This window comes from Protopterus annectens, chromosome 8.part0 (genome assembly GCF_019279795.1).
Source record: "Protopterus annectens isolate FY-2018-M chromosome 8.part0, PAN1.0, whole genome shotgun sequence".
Classification (NCBI taxonomy): Eukaryota; Metazoa; Chordata; order Ceratodontiformes; family Protopteridae; genus Protopterus; species Protopterus annectens.
The window spans coordinates 944647950-944668876 of record NC_056741.1 but is presented as its reverse complement, the minus strand read 5'-3'; the positions used below and the strand labels follow the sequence as shown (position 1 = coordinate 944668876).

Genomic DNA, 20927 nt, shown 5'->3' with positions numbered 1-20927 from the left:
TTTCTGTCAGATGCAATATTTTTTTTTTACTTTATTATGTAGTATCTTGTAGTCTGATAGGGAGGTGGGAGTATTATATTAATAGTAATTTTTCTGTGCTTCCTCTCAGCAATGCATTAGGGTTAAGGTTTCTTTGATTAACCAAAGGAGAGTTTTACACTTAATTCTTTTTGTTCTGGAGGGTGTGAAGCTATTTAACAGGTTTAAGAATGTAGTGTTGAAAAAGGTAACAGAGTCATCCAGAGAGAGGATTTTCAGAGGATCCCAGCTTATGTATTTTAGAGAGTCAGAGAAGGAATTTGGGTTGAAGTTTTCAGGGAGCGAGTAGAGATGTAGGTATGAGATAGATGAATGGAGGAGGGTAGACGAAGGGTGATGGCGGGGAGATGATCACTGAGGGAGTCGGGAAGGGTACCTTATCAGAAAAGTTGTGGGGGTGAGAAACAAGTATCCAGTCAGGAGTACTACCATAGGAGCAGTCTTTGGAAGGTGTAGTAGGTGAGTTGATTAGTTGTGAGAAGTTATAGAGATTGATGTTGTGGGAGTTTGTGGGAGATTGTATGGTGGTCCAATTAATATTAATGTCACCTAAGGTTAAGGTTTCATTGTTAATATTAGCAGAGAAGTAGGAGAGAACTGGTACAAGAAGTGGAATCCAGTAATTTGGAGTAAAAAAATAAATCAAATGTACTCAGAGGTGATTAAAATAAATGAAACATTAAAGGACTATATCAAATCAAGTAACAAAGGGTTGGTAAAAATAGTAGAACCTTTAAGTAGCTGTTTAGATGAACTGAACTGCAAAAATCTGAAGTTGAAATGAAATAAAAAGGTTGGCTGAGTATTAGCTTCTCAAGAAGGTAGAGTTAGAAGACAGCGTGTGCAGTGAAAACCAAAGATTATCTGATATTCCAGAGAAATTGGAAGGAACAGTCTATATTAATTTCATGATAGCACAAATAAGCAGCTTGACTTCTATCCCTCAGCAGGATTTGTTTATTTTAAGAACACACCATTTTTTTGCTCCAAACCTGGCCATGTGAAAGCAGCCAAGACCTATGTTAGTGACATTGCAGTCATACCAGACAAAAAAGTTAATCCTAACAAAACTGTAGCAAAATTGAAACATTTAAACATTTGAGCTAGTAGAGTACTTGTAGAAAATGATTATTCACTGTACACTAAGCAGAAGACAATCAAACTTAACCCAGAAATCACCTGATGTTGAGAAGCAGGTATGAAATTCAAGTTGTGATATCCAGCTTTCTTCAGAATATTTTTTTTTGAGGATCAAGTACATTTTGGATGCAAAACAGGATAAGAAAGAAATAAAAAAAAAGTTTATCCAACGAAAAGTCAGCCAACAAATGGAAGGAAACTCTGATTCTCATTTATCTGATAATGAAGCTCAAAGAGAGGCTTTGCTAGTGAAACCTTTTCCAATTTTCCAAAGGAAAATGCTTGTGAGAAGAGCCAGGAGTACCTTGGACTTGAACTAAATTCTGATGTTGGCAGATGGAGATAAACAGGACGATGACTGGCAACACTGAAATTAGTGAATAAATGGGAAACTACAAATCATCAGTCACATTTGAGAAGTATGACTTTGCAAGAAAAAATGCTTGAGAAAGATTGGACTTTTGCTGAATTTGTTAAACTTATGGATGGACTGTAAAGCATATACCCACTTTGTGTCATTAATGTTTAGAAGGACAACAAAAGGAAAAAAAAATATTTGTAAGTAAAAAAAATGTTTGTATTAATATTTCTATAAAACATTTCATGATATAAGTTTTATATATAGTTTAACAGTTTTGTGTAGTGTGTATCCGCGTATTTTAAATCTGGGGGAGTCTTTTTAGTGACTGTTATATGTGTTAACAATATTAAATAAGTACTTTTTAAAGTTCTAATAAACATAGACCTCACATTATAGTAAGAGAAGAAAGGTTGGACAAAGGTTTAAGCTAATATGTTGTGATATTGGGCTTCTGGGGTGGGAGTGGGGAGTATAAATGCATTGACTATACTGTATGTAGAATTAAGGTAATTTCTCTTATTTTTACAAGGTTGGATGTCTAGATTAATGTCTTTGACTTAAGCTATAAACAAGAGTTTTTTATAAGTAAGTAGGCTTGAAAAATAAGACAAAATGATAAAGGCCATGAAAACTGCTAAGTTCCTTGTACCTGCAAACATCTTAGCTTGTTGTTTCCCATTAGTAAATGATCTCAGTGGGAGTTGAGATGTTTGCAACTAAAAGTGGATGTACATTCTGTTGTGAGTGAAATTTACAAAGGTTTTTTCATGCACCTGCATAGATGTTAGCTGTTTCTTTTTTGTCATTGCTAACTAATTTTACATGGAGATGACCTGTCCGCAAGTGTAAGCAATTAATCTGTAGAGTTCTTAGCATTATTTGCATTGGGAAATGCAAAATTTAAAGGTGCAATGGCAAGTAGCTCAGTGAAAAATAAATTTTGTAGTAATCAACCCGCCTATGAAAAACTTTGATGTTTCTCCTCTTAAGCAATGGACTGTTTTATACTGAATGTATGATTATTGCACACATGTGCTATCAGTAAGTCAGAGAACTTCAGCAAGGTACAAGAAGGAAGAGAAAAGATACAGACTAATATGTCATACATTTTTTTGTTTCTCTGATATAGATCTAATGACATTTGGAAAGTCAAGATGGTTAAAAAGAGAGAGGGAAAATTTAATTTTTTTATCAGCAGAATTTGTTCCTTGTTTCTTTTAAATCATGCCCTGTAAGGTTTCTGTATGATATGCAGTACTTGAAGAATGTAGACACTGTCCAAGGAATTCATTAAATGGCTTAGTGTGAGCTGTAAGGCCCTGCCTGTGATTCAGAGACATGTTACCCACAATGAAGAAATACCTCATTACTGGCAAATTTGCAAGACTCAGAATAGCAGTTAGTATTGTTACTTATGCAGGTATTGCCCGTTACCCATGCAGTCACTCTTACATGCACACACACACACACACACACACACACACACACACACACACACACACACACACACACACACACACACACATCACAGTCCCTGTAACTGTCCCTGAATGTTATGTTATGCCTTTCTCTGATTTCCCCTACCTTGATATGGCATGTGTTTAGTTTACCCCTGAATCCCTGTAATATTTTAAGTGCCATTATGGCATAATTATTGTTGCCCTGGTGTCTACTGTCCCCCCCAACCCTCATCTCAGTAATAGTTTGTGTCATTATAGCACATTTGTAGTTGCCCTGGTGCCTAGTGTTCTCCCCTACTATCTTCTGATCCCCATACTGAATTTGGTGCTATTATGGCACTTAAATGTAGAGTAATCCCTGATGTATATTGTTTCCCCAACCCACTGATAACTGCACTGAAGTTGGCATCATTATGGCACATAAATGTAAAGTAATTCCTGGTGTCCATTGCTTTCCCCTACCCCCACCCCCAGTCACGGTACTGAAGTTGTTGCCATTATAATACTTAAATGTAGAGTAATCCCTGGTTGATAGTGGCTCCTGCTACCCCTGTATCCCTGTAATACTGTCATGTTAAACAGCTAAACACAACCTTTTGGCCATGTTCACTACCTCAATGCGGTGGGGCCAGCAGAGCTGTTATACACGGCTGGCCAATTTTCTTGAGTTGCTTCGTATGTACATGCCTTCCAGGAAGTAGTTCCAGGGAGAAAGCACCTGGCCAATTAGCATATGCCTCACAAATGACTGCCTCATTACCATTCATCATGGCCAGAGAGCCATGTCATTAAGGTATTGCACATCTTTGTGCTAGAGCACCTTGCTGTACCATGTTAAGGCAATTGCTGAATTTAAAATGGTTACCACAATGTGCACATGAAGGCTTATGCATTACAGTACCTTAACAATTTTCCACATGTCTTAAAATGCTCAAATATTTGCTGAGTTTAAATATTTATAGAATCTGACTTTTTTGAAATGGACCTTTCTGTTAATCATGACCTTTTCTTCTTAAATTTGTATGGTTTATTTAAAGGACCTGTAACACTCTTACAGTCTCACAGTTAATGAAAGTTTAGTTGATTTCCTCTTTGTCGTTTAATATGTCATATATGTATCATGACTCTAAAGGCTGTAGCTAACCAAACACCATCTGTGTCATAGCATACACATCTCAAAAATGTGCTAATTATGTGCAATGTGACATCTAAGACTGTAATTTACAAAATCCGTGGTGTATTCAATTTTGCTTTAATTTATTGTTACATAATTTGCTAAGTGGCTTTTTTAACAATAAAACAAAACCAGCTCAGTAATACAACAAAAGCACATTTTAGTCAAAAAAGTAAAGTTTGAGACTTGTTTATTATTAAATTCAACATGGACAATACTCTGGAGTTTCAATGGTGGTAAAACAAACTAAATACTGAAAAAACAAACAACCGAGGGAGAAAAAGTCACACAATAAAACATTGATTTAGTATACAAAATGTGGAACACTTTCAGCCTCTCTGGCCTTCATCAGAACATCACTAATAATAAAATAAGTCATTTAAATAACCTTTCCCTTGTCACATGAACCTCCTCATTATCCAAATACTTCAGTCAAATGGCTATAATAAAAAAATCTTTCTTTAAAAAACTTCTTTAAAAAAATTCTTTCTTTAAAAAGAGCATGTACATAACATGATGAAACATTCTGTATGATATAATATAGTGAAAATTTTTTTTTTATTTACATTTGTTTCTTTTCAGATTTCTGGTTAACACCACTTTAGAATTAATATTGTTGTTAAGTCCAGGTTTACTGTATGCATAAAACAAAATCTGCCACTTTAACTCTCTCAATTATAATTCATTGTGTCTGTTCCCATCAAAGGAACTAGTAATGCGGTCTGAAACTATAAAACTATTTTTTTAATGAAGGCAAACCATATAATGTTTCCCTAAAGCATTCTCTTTATTTTTGACTCTTAATTGCATACTGGTGCTCATAAATCCTTTTGTTGAGCTCCCTATTGGTTTTGCCTTTATAAAATGCCTCACAGGTGTCACACTTGGCAAGGTTTACCATATACTTTGAATTACATGTGAAAAAAAAAACAGGTACAGGTAATGTGTTTCCTTCCCTAATATCAACAAAAAAGGAGTTTCCTAAATGTAGCTGCACTGGTTACAATTAAGGCATCTGTACGTGCCTGAAAGAATACAGCAAAAGAAAGAAAAAGTGGTTGTGCAGCATACAACTAAACAAGATGTAAACCAAGAGCAGAACAGTTGTTCAGTAACCACCAACAAGGCATTGAAAGCAACCGAGAAGGTGGGAATGATTTAGATGAATTTGTATTTTGGAGTACTTGGGGGATATTAGAAATTGCAATCTAAAAAAATCCTGTTGCAGAACATTTCCATAAGGTTTATTTTCTAGTGTTTTGACTTAGCCTCATTCACTGACAGGGGGTGATTTTGCCAACAAATTAATTGAATTGGAAAGTAGGATGATATTAAATTTATAAGACATTCTGCCCTAGTGGTTCAAACTTGGAGATGAATTTAAATTTTAATGCATTAACAAACTTCACAAGTTCTTAAATGTTTGTTTAAAGTTAAATGTGGTCAAGAAGTAGTATTAAAAAGTGGAAAAACAAGTTGTAAATATGTTTATTAAGAAATAACAAAGATGTTTTATATTAGAAAATATTAAAATAGTCTTTGAAATGAATAATTAATTGTATTATTAATTGATTAGTAACTGGGTTCAGCCTGTATAAAAAATGATTGGATAGTGGATGCATGTCATTCTGAGAATGTGATTGGTCGAGGTTTAAGATGTATTGATACACTTGGATTAAAGAAGTGAAAGAATAGCATGGTTTGTTGTATTTGTGGTTTTTGATTCATTCCTGTGTTTATTTATTTGACATGTCTTTGGATTTCGCCGAGACTGTTTGGGGTATATTTTGAGACCTGTTGACCAGGATAAATTCCTCTTCTTTGAGTTGTTGAGTGAGAGAGAATCCAAATTGGCTTTCAAGGACCCAGGGCTAATGGTGAATGTGGATGACTTCAGTGCTAAGTTTGAACATTTGGAATGGTTGATGCTCAAGGATGTAATGTTATAGTATGATACTAAGCTCCTTGAGAAATATTTAATTTTAAATATCACTGCGAGGGGGTCACCATGTTAACTGTTTACCTGCTTGGGATTTTAGTGATGGAAGAAGCAGGTTTATTTGAAAAGTGGGGACAGATTTCTTTGCAATGTATGCTGGGCTGGCTTTGGGTGCAAGTCGAGAATAATTTAAGGTAGTACAACAAAACCCAGCGAGAAGTTATGCAGGTGCAGAGTGCGCTTATAAAAGAGATCCTTGATATTACCTATACAAGTAGAATAAAGGACATTAAATGTAAAATAGAGAATGCTGAGACTGATATCCTTGTTCATAAAAAAATGAAACTGAACAGGGATATCAAAGATTTTGAAAATGTTCTTATCTACACTTGGCAAAGAAGACCACATAATGGGAGGTCAAAGTTCAAATCTTCTGAGGGCTGTGCTTCTGCAACACGTGATTCACCAGTATCATCAGTGAAAACTTCCTTAAGCAAAAATAGTGTTTCTTTTGAAAATATTTGAATGGATGATCCAATACATTCAGTAGAACAATTGGAAACACATGGAAATTAAGCTTCATTTTATCTGAATGGTCAGATAATAGGATGAAAAGGTTGGGGCAGAGGCAAAAGAACTTGAATTCCATTCCCTGTTTTACTGTAAACCTTTTGGACTTTAAGGACAAACCTTATTCAGGCAGAATTGTGATTGTAATTTTGAAATTAACTGTTTGAATATAATAAATTTTTCTGATTTAAATATTTCAGAAGTTGTAAAGAATGTGTTGTTAAAGGCTACAAAGTTTGCACCTACTAAAATTCCAACTCTAGCTGATATTTTGAGTGATATGAAGATATTTTGCAGGAAACTACATTTAAGGGTATTTTTTCATGAAAAAATTGAGGGGCAGAACAATCTGAAACAGTTGGAAATGTTGAGTGAGAGTGATTCTTTACTTAATATGTCTATTCATGAAACTGAATTTGTTGATTTTTTATTTGATGCAGATGTTTGGGTGGATAAGGAAGGTAATGAAAAGCAAAATCATGATGGATGTTTCGGCACGGGTTATGGGAAATTATTTATTCTGCTCCTCCCTACTGTTAAATGTTTCACCCCACCTAAGACTTTCATAGCTTTATGTATGTTTGAAAACATGTTTTGTAAAAAAGTAGAATTTGAATATGTGATGTTTATTAAATATAAGAAAAAATTTAACTTAAGAAAGGATGAATGGTTGACATCACAACAATTTTGGAAAGAGTTGAATGATTAACCATGTTGCCAAAGTGGTTAGAAAATCCTTCTTTGTGACCTATCTGATTACAAAGGGGTTTGCATCAAGATCTAAGGATGTAATGGTGCCCCTCTACTCTTCCCTCATCAGACCCATTATTGAGTACGATGCACCAATTGGAATGTACCTGGCTAGACATCTCCAGCAGCTGGAGAGACCACAGAGGTACCTAACCAAGAGGATTACTGGCCTCAAACAGTTGCCCTATGCAGCACGATTAAAAAAGCTAAGACTGTTCTCTGTTGCATACTGCTTTCTCAGAGGCGATCTCTGTCTAATGTACAGAGCCATGTCCAACCCAGAATTGTTGAACATGCTCCATCTTAGCAAAACCAAATCTACTCGAGCTATACGCTCTAGGGATATAAACCTCAACACAACAATGAATAGAACATACTGGAGGGATAGATTCCCTTCCCAGAGACTTCCCTTACTATGGAACAGGCTCCCGATCTACATAAGACAGAGCCCCTCACTATCACTCTTCAAGAGGAACCTTGATGAGTGGATGGGTAACAGAAAATTCACACCGGGGATCACACCAACAGCACTACTAGATAGGGGCCAAGGGTACTAGCTGCTAGTACAAGGGTCTAGGGAACTACTAAAGGAGTGGTGAATACCGCACAATGTGACTGGGCTAATATATGCCTTTGGGCAGATAGCTCAGTACCAACCTATGAACCTATAAACCTATGATTGTGTTATCAGGCAGGCATATAAGGGGGGGACAACTAAGTAATTATGAATAAATATAAGTATGATAAAGTGGTAAATTATTTACTTTTAAATAAAGAATATACTCAGCTAATAACCTGGTTGCCTCATTCAATTTATTGCTGTTGAAGATTTTCAAGAGGGGAGAAAGATTGGATTTTCTTACTCAGCTAATAACCTGGTTGCCTCATTCAATTTATTGCTGTTGAAGATTTTCGAGAAGGGAGAAAGATTGGATTTTCTATCTGCCAGTGATGTGAAAAAACTGCATATCCCTAAACCCAGGGACCCAGTATTTTATGCTATTCCCAAAGTGCATAAAAACTTGATAGACCCTCTGGATGGACCCATAATGTTTGGTGTTGATTCATACTTACAGAACATGGGAGTTATTATGGAATGTCATCTTAAAAAATATTTGCAAAAATTTCCAGCACATATTAAAAACACTGTGGAACTTTGTGAAAGTTTGAAGGGGCTTGACTGGCAGGAGGGATTCTGTTGGGTGTCTGTAGATGTAAGGTCTATGTATACTAACACTGAACTTAGATGGGGCTTAGAGGTAGTTAGTAATGTAGTGGTAGAGGGACAGCCCATTTTTCTCATTAATATTTTGGAATGTTGTTTGACATAATTATTTCTGTTATGGTAAATACATTTTTTTACAGAAGAATGGTACAGCTATGGGGGCCCCACATTTGCTCCTTCTTATGCAATAATTTAAATGGGTGAATTTGAGAGGAAATTTATATACCCCACATATTTTTTTTCCGACCAGGTAGTCATGTACAAAAGGTACAAACACGACGTGTTCTTTAATTGTAAGGGTAATGAGGTGCAGTTTGAAGAGTTTTTGACTGAGCTACACAGAAATGAGCATGGTTTGAAATGCACTTATGAAATAAATAGGGAACCCATTAATTTTCTGGATGTAGAGCCTTATGTGTATTGGGGTCATTCAGTATAGACCTTACACGAACGCAACAGTGGTTAATAATTTTTTGCATGCTACCAGAATGCACCCACCACACTTAATTAACTCTCTCCCTTATGGGGAATTTAGGAGAATTTTTTTCAATACTTCTGAAGAGAGGTTCAAGGAAGAGAATCCAAGGGTGGTGAGGGACAGACATTTGGCTCACAGATATTCTTTGGAAATTTTGAACAATGCTAGAAGAAAATTAAATGAGAATAATGGGAGAAAAGGTAACAGTGTTGGGTGAAAAATCTTGAGGGAATCCACATAACTGTGATTCTAGTGGCAAAAAAGTGTAATCGCTAATGTTTACCTTATTCAGAGATTTTAAAGAATTTAGTTAGGCTTTATGGTAAGTAGTTTATCAGGAAGAAATGGTAGAGGAATTATTTCCAAATTATGTCACATTTTCCTATGGCAGATATAATAATCTGAAAGAGTTGTTGCATTTTAGGTATAAGCACTCTGTGACTGTTATGGAAAGAAGTGGTTCATTTACATGTGGGAATTCTAAGGTTTGTTCAGAAATCACGAATCTAACCAGAACAAAAATCAATGGCAGGAAAGTCTTCCCAGAGAGCAATTTAACTGTGAATCATGTAGGGTAGTGTACATTATTGGATGTGGTTGTAATATTACTAAGTGGTATGTGGGGCAGACTAAACGGAGAGTGAAAATTCATATGTTGGTGCACTTGGAGGATATTAGAAATTAAAGTATAAAAAGTCCTGTAGCAGAACATTTTCATAAGGTTTATCATGGCTAAGACAGTGGTTTCTTTCTTAAAGTTTTGGCACAGCCTCATTCACTGAAAGGGGTAATTTTGCCAACAAATGAACTGAACAAAAAAAAATTGAAAACCCAACAGACCAGTATAAAAATACCACAAAGTAAAAATAACACAAACACTGGAAGCACACAGAAAAAGAATAAAAAAAGATATATGTTTTTAGCATAGTAAATGTTTTTTATTCATAGGTTCATAGATTAGTACTAGGCTAAGTGCTCTTGTGAGCCATTTTAAGCCTAGCCAATTACCCCATGTGAGTATTAAACCCTGAAGCTTCTGTCTGTAAGGTAAACACCTTAACCATTACGCCAGCCTAACATAATGGGTTCTTTAGTAACCAATAATTTGAAAATGCATGAAGAACATACCTCTCAACCTCTTAGCACAAGAAATCTGTACAAAGCCTAAAATAATGTAGGCACAAAGGCCCAAAAAGGGGGACACATTTTGAATACTGCGCTGCTAAACTTGAAAAGTTGTTGGAATAATAGCATTTGTGTTGTAACACTCGTCCATCTACCTACTTAATTGAATAAATTACTGGAAACTTCAACAACTTTATTCCCCACACAGGGGAAGTATCAGGGAGAGAGTGAGTCTCCTAGATCTTCTAGCTAAAGTGATTTTATTTGAACTAATCCTTTAAACTCTATTTCTTGTTAGTCCTGTCACCCTCTGGGTCAAAGGTGGAATGCCAGACTTCACTCAAGCCCTCTGGATTACCTCTGTTTTTTTTTTTTTTTTTATTCAAGGTTAGAGCATGGCAGTGTCATTTGTTGTTCGTCAGTAGACTTTATCAGAAATACTAAAACAATGACCATTTCAAAGGTATACAGAACATCTAATAACAACCAATGAAATGCCTTACCTAATAAACAGTTAGTTATCTAATGGATATGCAAAGGAAAAAGGAACAAAGTTAACCCTTCAGTTACATTTGGTTTTTAATTTTTAATTTCATATCCACTAAAAAACATTTTATATTAACGCTTTCATTAAGACCAGGTGGACAATTGGCAGATAACCGAACCTGCCATTGAGTTTCTTTCTTTTCCACCTGGTTCTTAAAGTTCTCGCTATATATGATCCTTCATAAATATAGTATCAATAAAATGTAAAAAATTTAACTGGAAATTTGGCTAGTATGCTCAGATCTTATGTTGATATATCTGTTAATAGTGATGCCATTAGGAATGTTATAAAGAATAATTGGCAGTTATTATGAGAAAGAGGATTTAGCTGAAACAGGTGGAAACACCCCGTGTTTTCTGTATAAAAAATCTGGTAATATTAAACAATTGTTATAACATCATAACACTAATGTTATACCACCCCACACTTCAAAGAGAGATGGAACATACAAATGTTATAGTTGTAGCACGTGTATTTATGAAGGACCATATATAGCACTGGAACGTTTGACATAATATAAAAGTACAAGGTAGATTTAATTGTAATGTCATGGGAGTAATATATATTGCATTATGTTTAGGGTGCCCAGCTTTTTATGTAGATTTATATGCGATAAAGCAAAAAATGAAAATAATGCTGTGTATAAGCACACATTGAAATGTATAGGATACAAAACGTTCTTGTTTGGTGTATTGGATTATTTGAAGGAAGATTTAAGATGTGGGAACTTTAAGAACCAGTTGGAAAAGAAAGAAACTGAATGGCAGATTCGGCTATCTGTTAATTGTCTACTTGGTCTTAATGAAAGCATTAATATCAAATACTTTTTAGTGGATAGGAAATTAAAAATTAAAAATCAAATTGAATTGAAAGGTTAACTTTGTTCCTTTTTTCTTTACATATCCATTAGATAATTCATTGTTTATTAGGTAAGGCATTTCATGATGTTCTGTATAAATTTGAAATGGCTGCTGTTTTAATATTTCTGATGACGTCTCTGGACGAATAGCGAATAACGAATGTTTACTGTCCCTAAAATGTATATTTTTTTTTATTCTTTTTCTGTACGCTTCCAGTGTTTGTGTTATTTTTAACAAATTAATTGAATTGAAAAGTATGATGATAAATTATAAGACTTTATGACCTAGGGGTTTAAATTTGGAGATGAATTTAAAAGTTTAATGCATTAACAAACTTCAGAAATTCTTAAATGTTTGTTTAAAGTTAACTGTGGTCATAAAGTAGTTTTATAAAGTAGTATAGAAAGTTGTAAATGTGTTTATTAAGAAATAACTTACAGATGTTTATATTAGAAAATATTTGAATGGTCTTTGAAAGGAATAATTAATTGTGTAATTAATTGCTTAGTAACTATGTTCAGCCAGTATAAAAATGACTGGAGAGTCTTTATGTGCATGCTGAAAGGGCGAATGGCCGAGGTACCAGATGTACTGAAACACTTACATTAAAGAGGTGAAAGAACAGCCTGGTGTGTTGTATTTCTGGCAGTAGAATTAGCACCTGTCCCCAGGCCATGCAGTTATATGACTGCCCTTCTGACAAGGGATTGTTGCAGAGTGCAGCTGTCTTGAGTCCTGCCCCTTCCCCAGGGTGGGCTTATCCATCCTCCCCTGCCAACTGTGTTGGATACCTGAGCCACCAGTCAAACTGTGATTGCCTGGACCATAATCTGACTTTATTACAGTATGCCTCTGGATCTGGCCTGGCTTCTGCAAATTCCCTCAGGTTTGGGGAAACCTATCAAAGGGCAGGCAAGTTGGATGTTTCAGACAGGACTATTTTAGCTATCAAAGGGGGTTGTAGATACTTTGCCTCTTACAGAAACAGTGGAAGGTTTATCTAAGTGCTTCTACTTATTCAAAAGGAGTATGAGCTTTCTTTCTCAACCTATACCTAAGTGGCTCCTTTGGGCAAAACTAGTATGTCAAATTCAGGGTACTGACTTTCCATGAGATATTTTTATTGCTCTTGTGACACTGCAGCCCAACTATCTGGAATTTGGTAAGTAATCATATGTGATCTGTGAATATCAACATGCTTCATATGCTGGTCTTACAAATGTAAGAGAACTATATGTTATGTGTATATTAATCTACTGGTACAGAAGTGTGTGTTGAACAGGGTTTGTACAGTACTGAGCTTCTGGAATGTAACCACAGCATACCCTGCTGGAACATAGAAGATTAACTTACAAAGCTACAAAAAAAACTGTTGAAATTAAGTGCTTTACATTGTGCTATAAAAGTTAGTTTCAATTCAGAAAGCAGACACAATGTCTAGAGCTAGACATTTTTCTATTGCCTGAAAAGAAAAGTAATTCCTAGGTTTAAAATGTAAAGTGTTTTATTGTTTTACGACTTCCAGTTCTGAGCAAAGATCTAAGAGAGATGTGTTTCTCACACAAAGATGTTAAAATTCTATTAGTTTCTGTTTTAGCCTGGGAACTGAAGTCAGGTGACAAAGAGTGATGTCATCCAGCCTAACCCAGCAGTAATATGTGATTTTAATTTAAGAACTCTTTCAGAGAGAGAGAAACTATGCATTTTGCATCTTGTCTTAGACCTAGAAACATCCACTCAGCACTTCTGTCTATGTGTTGTCTATAAGTAAGACTTAGGGCATAGTATCTCTCTTAGATCTAGAAAGGAATATAGATTTGTTTAGAAGTGTTCTGTATTTATTTGAGATTGTTCTGCATACATTGTTTTAAAATATTTCCTGTGATTTTGAACTCTGAAGTAACTGTGTTTTTTTTCTGAGTATTGTCTTGCTCTTTTATTATTTATTATGAAATATATTTAAACCTATCTTGGTGGCTGATATATGTGAGACATATTTAAGCTTTTAGACAACTTGCATATGTATTTGGTGATACTGTACAGGCCACTCCAAAATAGCCTTATAATGCTTGGTCAAGATTACCATTTGGATTAATAGTAACATTACACAGTAGGATTGGACAACCTTTCAAGAGGCTTATTGTAGCTGATAAGTAGGGTGGCTGGTGGCAGCTGGTACTACCTTATAGTCTGGGCAGAAGGGGGCATGGCTAGTAAACCTGTGCCAGCCTTCCCCAGGCATGTGTGTGTGTGTGTGTGTGTGTGTGTGTGTGTGTGTGTGTGTGTGTGTGTGTGTGTGTGTGTGTTTGTATATAAATCAAATCTCAAAGTGTGTGTGTGTGTGTGTGTGTGTGTGTATCAGCTACTTGGGCAGGGACATGAAGCAATGGTTGGACAGAGAGGGTTCTGGTGGTCTTAGCTTGGCTACTCGGCTGAAATCCTAACTCTATAGCTGTGTCAGTGGGGAGTCTTATTGGGGATCTGAAGAAAGAGGGAGAAACCAGACACAGACTGACTTATCTCTGGGTGCTCTTAAGGGAAATTGTAATTCACTGTATGTACTTGTAATCCTCCTATTGTGTATGTTCCTTACTGTTGCCAGTGGTGAGGTTTGAGGCTCCTTGATTACTGGGTCAGTGCAGGGGCATCACAGCTCTCTCAGGCAACTGGATGGTTGTTGGACATGATAGCTGTTTTATGGCACATTAGCATCTGACTTCTCACAGAAGATCTCTTGTCAGACATCATTTTTAGTACAGCGTGGTGCTGAGTGATACATCCATGGTGCTCAGAACAGTCACAACTAACCTAGCTGTTGTGGCAGACCAGAGAATATATGCCTAGTGTTATACATGGAATTATGGATTGTGATGGCCCCTCGACTAGGGCCTTCCTGGTAGGTGCCTTTGCTAGGGTCCTTCTGTTGCTGCATGTTAAGGTGCAGCATTAACTGGTAGAAGTCCTTTTTGTTCCATTGCTGAAGAGACTTTTCATTTCAGAGATATATGCTTTCCAATGGTATTTATATCTACCCACAGAGAAGAGAAAAGAAGCGACAAGGGGCATCACAGCCTCATCATTCTAGGTGAGAGTGCAGATGGGGATGGCAGGCTTGGCCCTTTTTGGCATCTTGGACATCATGACAGCTACCATCTCCACTGTCATTTCATCTGAGTATGAGGAGAGTTCATTGGATGGTTAAGTGTCAGTTACTGTAGCATCATTACACCCTCCTAAACCTTAATTTGTGTCAGTCTCCAGTCAGTATAATCTCTGTATAGTATTACATGTTCCTCATCCAGTTATGTCATAGGTTTTGAAGCTGGAGGATTCATTGCAGGGCACATGGGCTCCCAGAAATAGGGCACTAACCATAAATCTGCTTGAGCATTTCATGAGTAGATGTAGGGCATGATGTGACATTTAAGATTTAGAAGGGAGTGGCAGTGTGGTACATGCACACTCCATGTGCAGAGTTGCTGTAAAGAGCCAACAGTGGACCATATATGGTCCATTTACCTCACAGTTTTTCTTATCCCTGGGCAGGTGATTATGCTGGTGAACTCCAGCAGCTTCAGTTACTAAACCATTCTGGAAGTGAAAATAAGGGAGGTCAGTCTAGTCAAGATCTTTTGAGAAATGAGACAGGATGGAAGTAAACCTGTTTTCCACTTTGGAGAGTGTAGTCCTTCACCAAGTCTGCTCATTTTAGCACTTTAAGAGAAATTTATTGGTAAGTCCTCTTCCTCTTTGTGACAAGTAAGAGTTGAACCATTCCATTTGATTCAGTGCCTCCTAGGAAAATAAAGATGAGAAGAAGTAGTATTTCCTTGTCACTCACTGTTGCCAAAGAAGATTGTAACTTCTGGTTATTAGGTCTGTGGCAGTACCTGAACCTATCTCATTAGAAGCTGTTGCAGTCATCCTCATGTAGGAAGACACCAGGATCCATCACCATGCCTGAGTGCTTAGTTAGATTCCCTAATTTCACCAAATGGTTAGACAGAGGTTGCAGAGATGATTAAATCTGCCAAAAAGACTTAATCATTACAACAACTGCACTAAGTGGAAGACACATTATACAGCTCATCAAAATTAACTTATGCTGCCTTGGTTGTTTAGATTGTAGACTATTCTGATATGGTAAACACCCATTTGATGTACTTAGTCTGTGGTTAAGGGGCATGGCTCTACCATTTTGGCACTTTAAAACCTTTGTATGACAGAGTTATGATCCAGCTGTGTTTTGTGAAGGAGTTCCATGCAGCAATCCTTTATCTTAACCACCATTTGAAGAACCCTGCTGTTTGGGACCTGAACCTTCTAATTGACAGACTTGCTATTCTGTGAACAGGATGTGTCAATAGTTTTGAAGACTGTATAAGTTCTGATGGCCATTATGTTCACCCACTGGATCTGAGAGTTACAGGCGCTTATGCAGAAGGAACCCTGTGTTTTGTTCCTCAAGGATTATGTGTGCCGTAGAATTACCATGCATTTCCTGACAAAGGTTATTTTGGTGCTGTGCTGTGCTGTAATCAGTCTGTCCAAATCCCCATTTTTATGGAGGCAGAATCCAGGACTTGCGTGGCGTTCCCATACATATATATATATATTTATATATATATATATATATATATATATACATATATATATATATATATATATATATATATATATATACATATATATATATATATATATATATATATATATCTATATATATATATATATATATATATATATATATATATATATATATGTATATATATATTTTTTTCCTACATATGTATGTCTATATATATTTTTTTTTTCATTTCATTCTTCAGGCCCATTGTTTTCTCCAGGATTTGAAAGCCCTATGTCCCATTTGTTCTTCTCAGGACAAGATCTGAATCATAGAAATTAGTGCCTTCATCTGTAAGTGTCTGGAATTTTCTGTTTTAATCTCTAACCCCATTGAGCATGCCCATGTTTCTGCATGCAACACTAATCAGCATTGCTAAGTCATTCACTTCTGCAAGTGGCATAAGCTTTCAAGACTGCCCTGCCCCCCCCTTCCATGTCACTGCTTCTGTGTGGTCTCAGGTCTCCCCTAAAGACTCTACCACTGGACTGAACACCCCAGTGCCCAAAACCTTCCACCTAAAGAGAGGTAGGTGGCAAATTACATCACTCCTGCCACACCCTGCCATCTCCAGCATGTGCTTGAGTCATCAGTAGAACTTGTGTCACACAGGCACTTGTTAGAGCTTCATCCTCTGTATGCCATACTTTTGGTATACTTGCTATTGTATTTTCAGCCTCAAATATGTGCATGGTTTCAAGAGAGTGTGACAGTTGTTAGTTTTCTTTTCCATGGGCATGGAGGATTTGGTAGTAGGACATGGCAATCACTATATAATATCCTGTCAGTGGTTAAGTAATCGGTCTTTAGATAGGGCTTCCAAAATCTACTTCACTGAAGGAGTGGCTGCTACTATGTATCCACTGGGGACATGTACACCATGAGTACTTGGTCACTGAATTCACACTTTCACCAAACATCACTACTTGCACCCTCATTCCAGAAGTGTAGTATCTTCTGGCATTTGGTGACTCAGGACTCTGTCTTCTAACCATTTTGTTTTTAGGTCTTCCTCTGCCATTTTGAAAGACTTTCAACAAATGCTATAGAAGATTCTTCCCAACAGTGACACACTGCAGAGGGCCTTCAAATTACTATATAAGAGATATGTGTACTCGCCATAAGCACAGGTATTTGAGAAAACCCTCTGCAGTGGTTATTTATCACCCTTCTCTTTCCCACATACTGTACAACTTTTCCAACCACCTTTGTGAATGGCACTTACTGTCTGTAAACTGGCAAGTATATGATTTTCTATTCTTTTTTAATTATTTATTTTCATTAATGATTGCTGATTTTTGGGGGGCTTGAACTGGGCAGCCAGGGGCTGGTCTCACCCTCCTGGTCTGGAGCATAAAATCATGATGTGTGCCAACAGGAGATGGCTGCACTCCTGTTTGTTGGTAATAAGTAATATAATATAATAATTTTGTGCCACTATCAGGTTCTTTATAGAGGAAATCCAAGTTGTAGCCCACTACAGGGGGCCATCTTACAGATCAACTGATATGGCGAGTACCCATACCTGTTATATACTAATTTTTCTTCTTTAATGCAGGTGAACTCCTCTGTAGATGTCAAGGAAGTGGTATACAAGACAACTGATATTCAGAGAGATGAGCTGGTATGTGCAGTCCATCAGAAATGTTTTTATTTATTTATTTTATACTGATTTTTCCATTAACAAGGTGTTTGATGCATGTTTCCAACTGAATCCCTCAATCACAGGGAAATAGAGCTCAGAGTCACACAAAACACATATGGAGGCTTTTCATCTTCAACTTTAAGTATTTATCGCTATTGATTCATTCTTGCAACTGTATCCATAAGACTTCCCACCTAAGAAAAGACATTTTCTTTCCTCTGAGACTGCTGTTCAAAATCCTAGCCCCTTACCACTTCCAAAGAGTTCCTACACCTGATCAGTAGAACTGTGTGTATGGACACACTGGCAAGTTTTAGAATGGAAACCCATGTATGTGGAGTTTCCCTCTCGAGGGCATACCTAGGATTCTCAGAAAGTAGAAACAGTACATAATGTTGTTCTAGTGTCTACACATCCATTAGTGGATAGCATATATGAAGTTGCCTTATAAGTACCATAAGTTATTGCATGCTAGGGTTGTCCCTGTTACATATTTCATGACAGCTGAGAAGGAGCTCTATTGACGTGTCCTATCTTCCTTCAGTTTAGTGCAGCAAGTATTCAAGTTTTCAAACCTTTATGCAGTTGTATTACACTGCCTGACTTATGGTGTATCCTGTCAGCATTCCTTTAGGGCATGCTTCATCATTTTAGCTTCCGAGGATGCAGGATTTAGAGGAAGAGCTATCCATCAATCTTTGATTCTCAGAGCGAGTGATTAGTTTAATCATTTTTGTTTCTTAGTGCTTTGTGTTTGTGCAGAACACTTGTTGGTATTTGAAAGTTGTATCTTTGCATTACTTTTTCTAATGCTTTTATTGCAGGAATAGCACTGAAAGATGTGATCCTGTTATTTGTAATGTCCTTACTCGCACATTTACTCATATCTTTTCACACCAGTGTACTCCCAAGCCTGTTTTTGTCATTTCAAGCTGAGTTCATTATTTTTGAAGTTATGTCCTCCATCCCTTTCACAGACACACATGCACATACACACAGACATATTTATGGAATGAATTTTAATCTGTACTGGGACTACACACATAAGACCGAGTGCCTGTGACATTATACTCATTTGCCTATCCAATCATACCCATTTGCTCCTGTAAATGAGAAAAGGTGCATCACTTCTTTAGGTTTGACTGGCCTTATATGACCAGGAGATAAGAACAATTCAGACATATAATACTGAACAAAAGGTGAAATCCCTGATGCAGATATCAGTGCAGTAGTTGCTCACTTTAGTGTCCTAAATGAAGTTACAGCACTGGTATTCCCTTTCTGTTATGATGTGAATGCAACATATTTTACCTCCAGACTTCTAAATTCAGTTTATTAATTTTTTTGGTGTGGGGCGGGGGTGTCATTTCTTTGTTTGGTTAAACAAACAATAGAAAACAATTTAATGCACTGGGATTGTTTTCTACGCATGCTGAGATATCCCACATTTGTGTTACAGGATGTACGTATCACCATAATACCCAGTTTTTCTTTCCTGCTGCTTTCACTGTTCATTTCTTCTAAGTAGTCAGTGAAAGAAAATTGCAAGATGCCAGAAGGAAAGTCTATACCTGTTTCTCCAAACCTACAGAATAGCCCTAATTACACCACGTGCAGCAATGCTAGTTTTCTATCAGAACTTTACATAGTCTCTTTTTTCAGTACCAGCAGTTTAATAGCAGCAGATCCTGCTCCTGCACTTAACTCTTTAATCATTCCTACCTGCTAATACCCTTAGCAAGTCATGCTGAGACATAGACAAAGAAAATGGCATGTCTGAACACAAAACCAGGTGTGCAGTTGGTCTAGAAATATTTAGAGTAAGGAGGACATGTACAAGGTAGAGATCAGTTCAGCGTCTTTGGGAAAGGCTTTGCCCTGTTGTTGGCCACTTATTCTAGTCCTAGACAAAGGTCTTGCTGCACATCTCCATTTGTATGAGCTTTTAAGCATGCAGTGGAGAGGCTTCTTCATAGTCTGTTGTCTTGGAAGATAATTCAGGATGATTTCACTTGGTAGCCACCTCTACCCCCTCACGCCTTAATTTGCAAGAGATAATGTTATATCAGCAATGTTATAATTAGGTTATTACACATAGCATGTCTGTTCTCACTCCCTTCTGTATTGTCTCAAACTGATGCCCTGTGTGGCTCCCATTTGGCCTGATAGAAACAGTTAGAAGTAATACAAATGTCAGGGTCCTCTGGCAATTTGTGTCTTTAATTTTACTAGGGTTAAAATGGAGTGCTAAGAAACTTTTTATAGTTGTTTGTGGAAAGACTTGAAGTAGCTCTGGCATGAGTTATCTTTATAGAAATACATGTACAGTTTGTTTTTGCTCAGAGTATAAGGAGAAGGTAGCAAATGGTTAGCTGCAAATCATGAAGCAAATAAAAAAAGTGCGTACCATAAGCTGTACGTGAGCTGAATAATGCGGGTTTAGTGGATCTTTGTTCTTGGGGAAAATACTGAATGCTGTTTAAAATCAAGATTCTACTATTAGCACTTAGTTGATTTTTGCTTTTCAGAGAAATGTATTAATTGTATCTCAAGAGGTTAGTCATTAAACTGGATTACGCTTGTTTGAACCTGTTGTGAAATAAGCATTAATTTGTGCATGCTAACAAGAAGCCAGGTATGGCTATGTGATACCCTGAGTTTGTGCATCCCTTGACTTCAATTATATCTATAGTCTTTGTGTAAAACTTGCTATGAAAAAAAAAAAAGTGTAACAATTTGTGCCTCCATCAATCCTCCACTGATGACACTTTCCTAATAGACTGTGAGACATCACTGTAATATTTGTTGGATACAGATGAGGATTCCACTTGTGGGAGCACTTCTGCTGGGGTGACACGTTGCTCTTTGATGTTCTTAATATTGGTCATTGCTAAAGTTGCCTTAGCTATATGGGTTATATCCTGCCAGGGATATAACACCCAGCCAGCTTCCAAAGCATTAAGGCTTGTTTCACATGCCCAGACTGT

General features: G+C 36.7%; 1 protein-coding gene across 3 annotated transcripts in view; it reads left to right on the top strand.

Moving 5' to 3' along the window:
* LOC122809173 (amyloid-like protein 2) overlaps positions 1–20927 on the top strand; it is a 1365390-nt gene that overhangs the window by 1243296 nt on the left and 101167 nt on the right. For 2 of the 3 annotated variants that reach the window (XM_044080466.1, XM_044080465.1), the window contains one exon: positions 17854–17919. The exons of the other annotated variant lie outside the window; for it this stretch is intronic. In XM_044080466.1, the coding sequence (XP_043936401.1) occupies positions 17854–17919 (66 nt within the window). The remainder of the gene's footprint in view (positions 1–17853; positions 17920–20927) is intronic. 3 annotated transcript variants of the gene reach the window in all.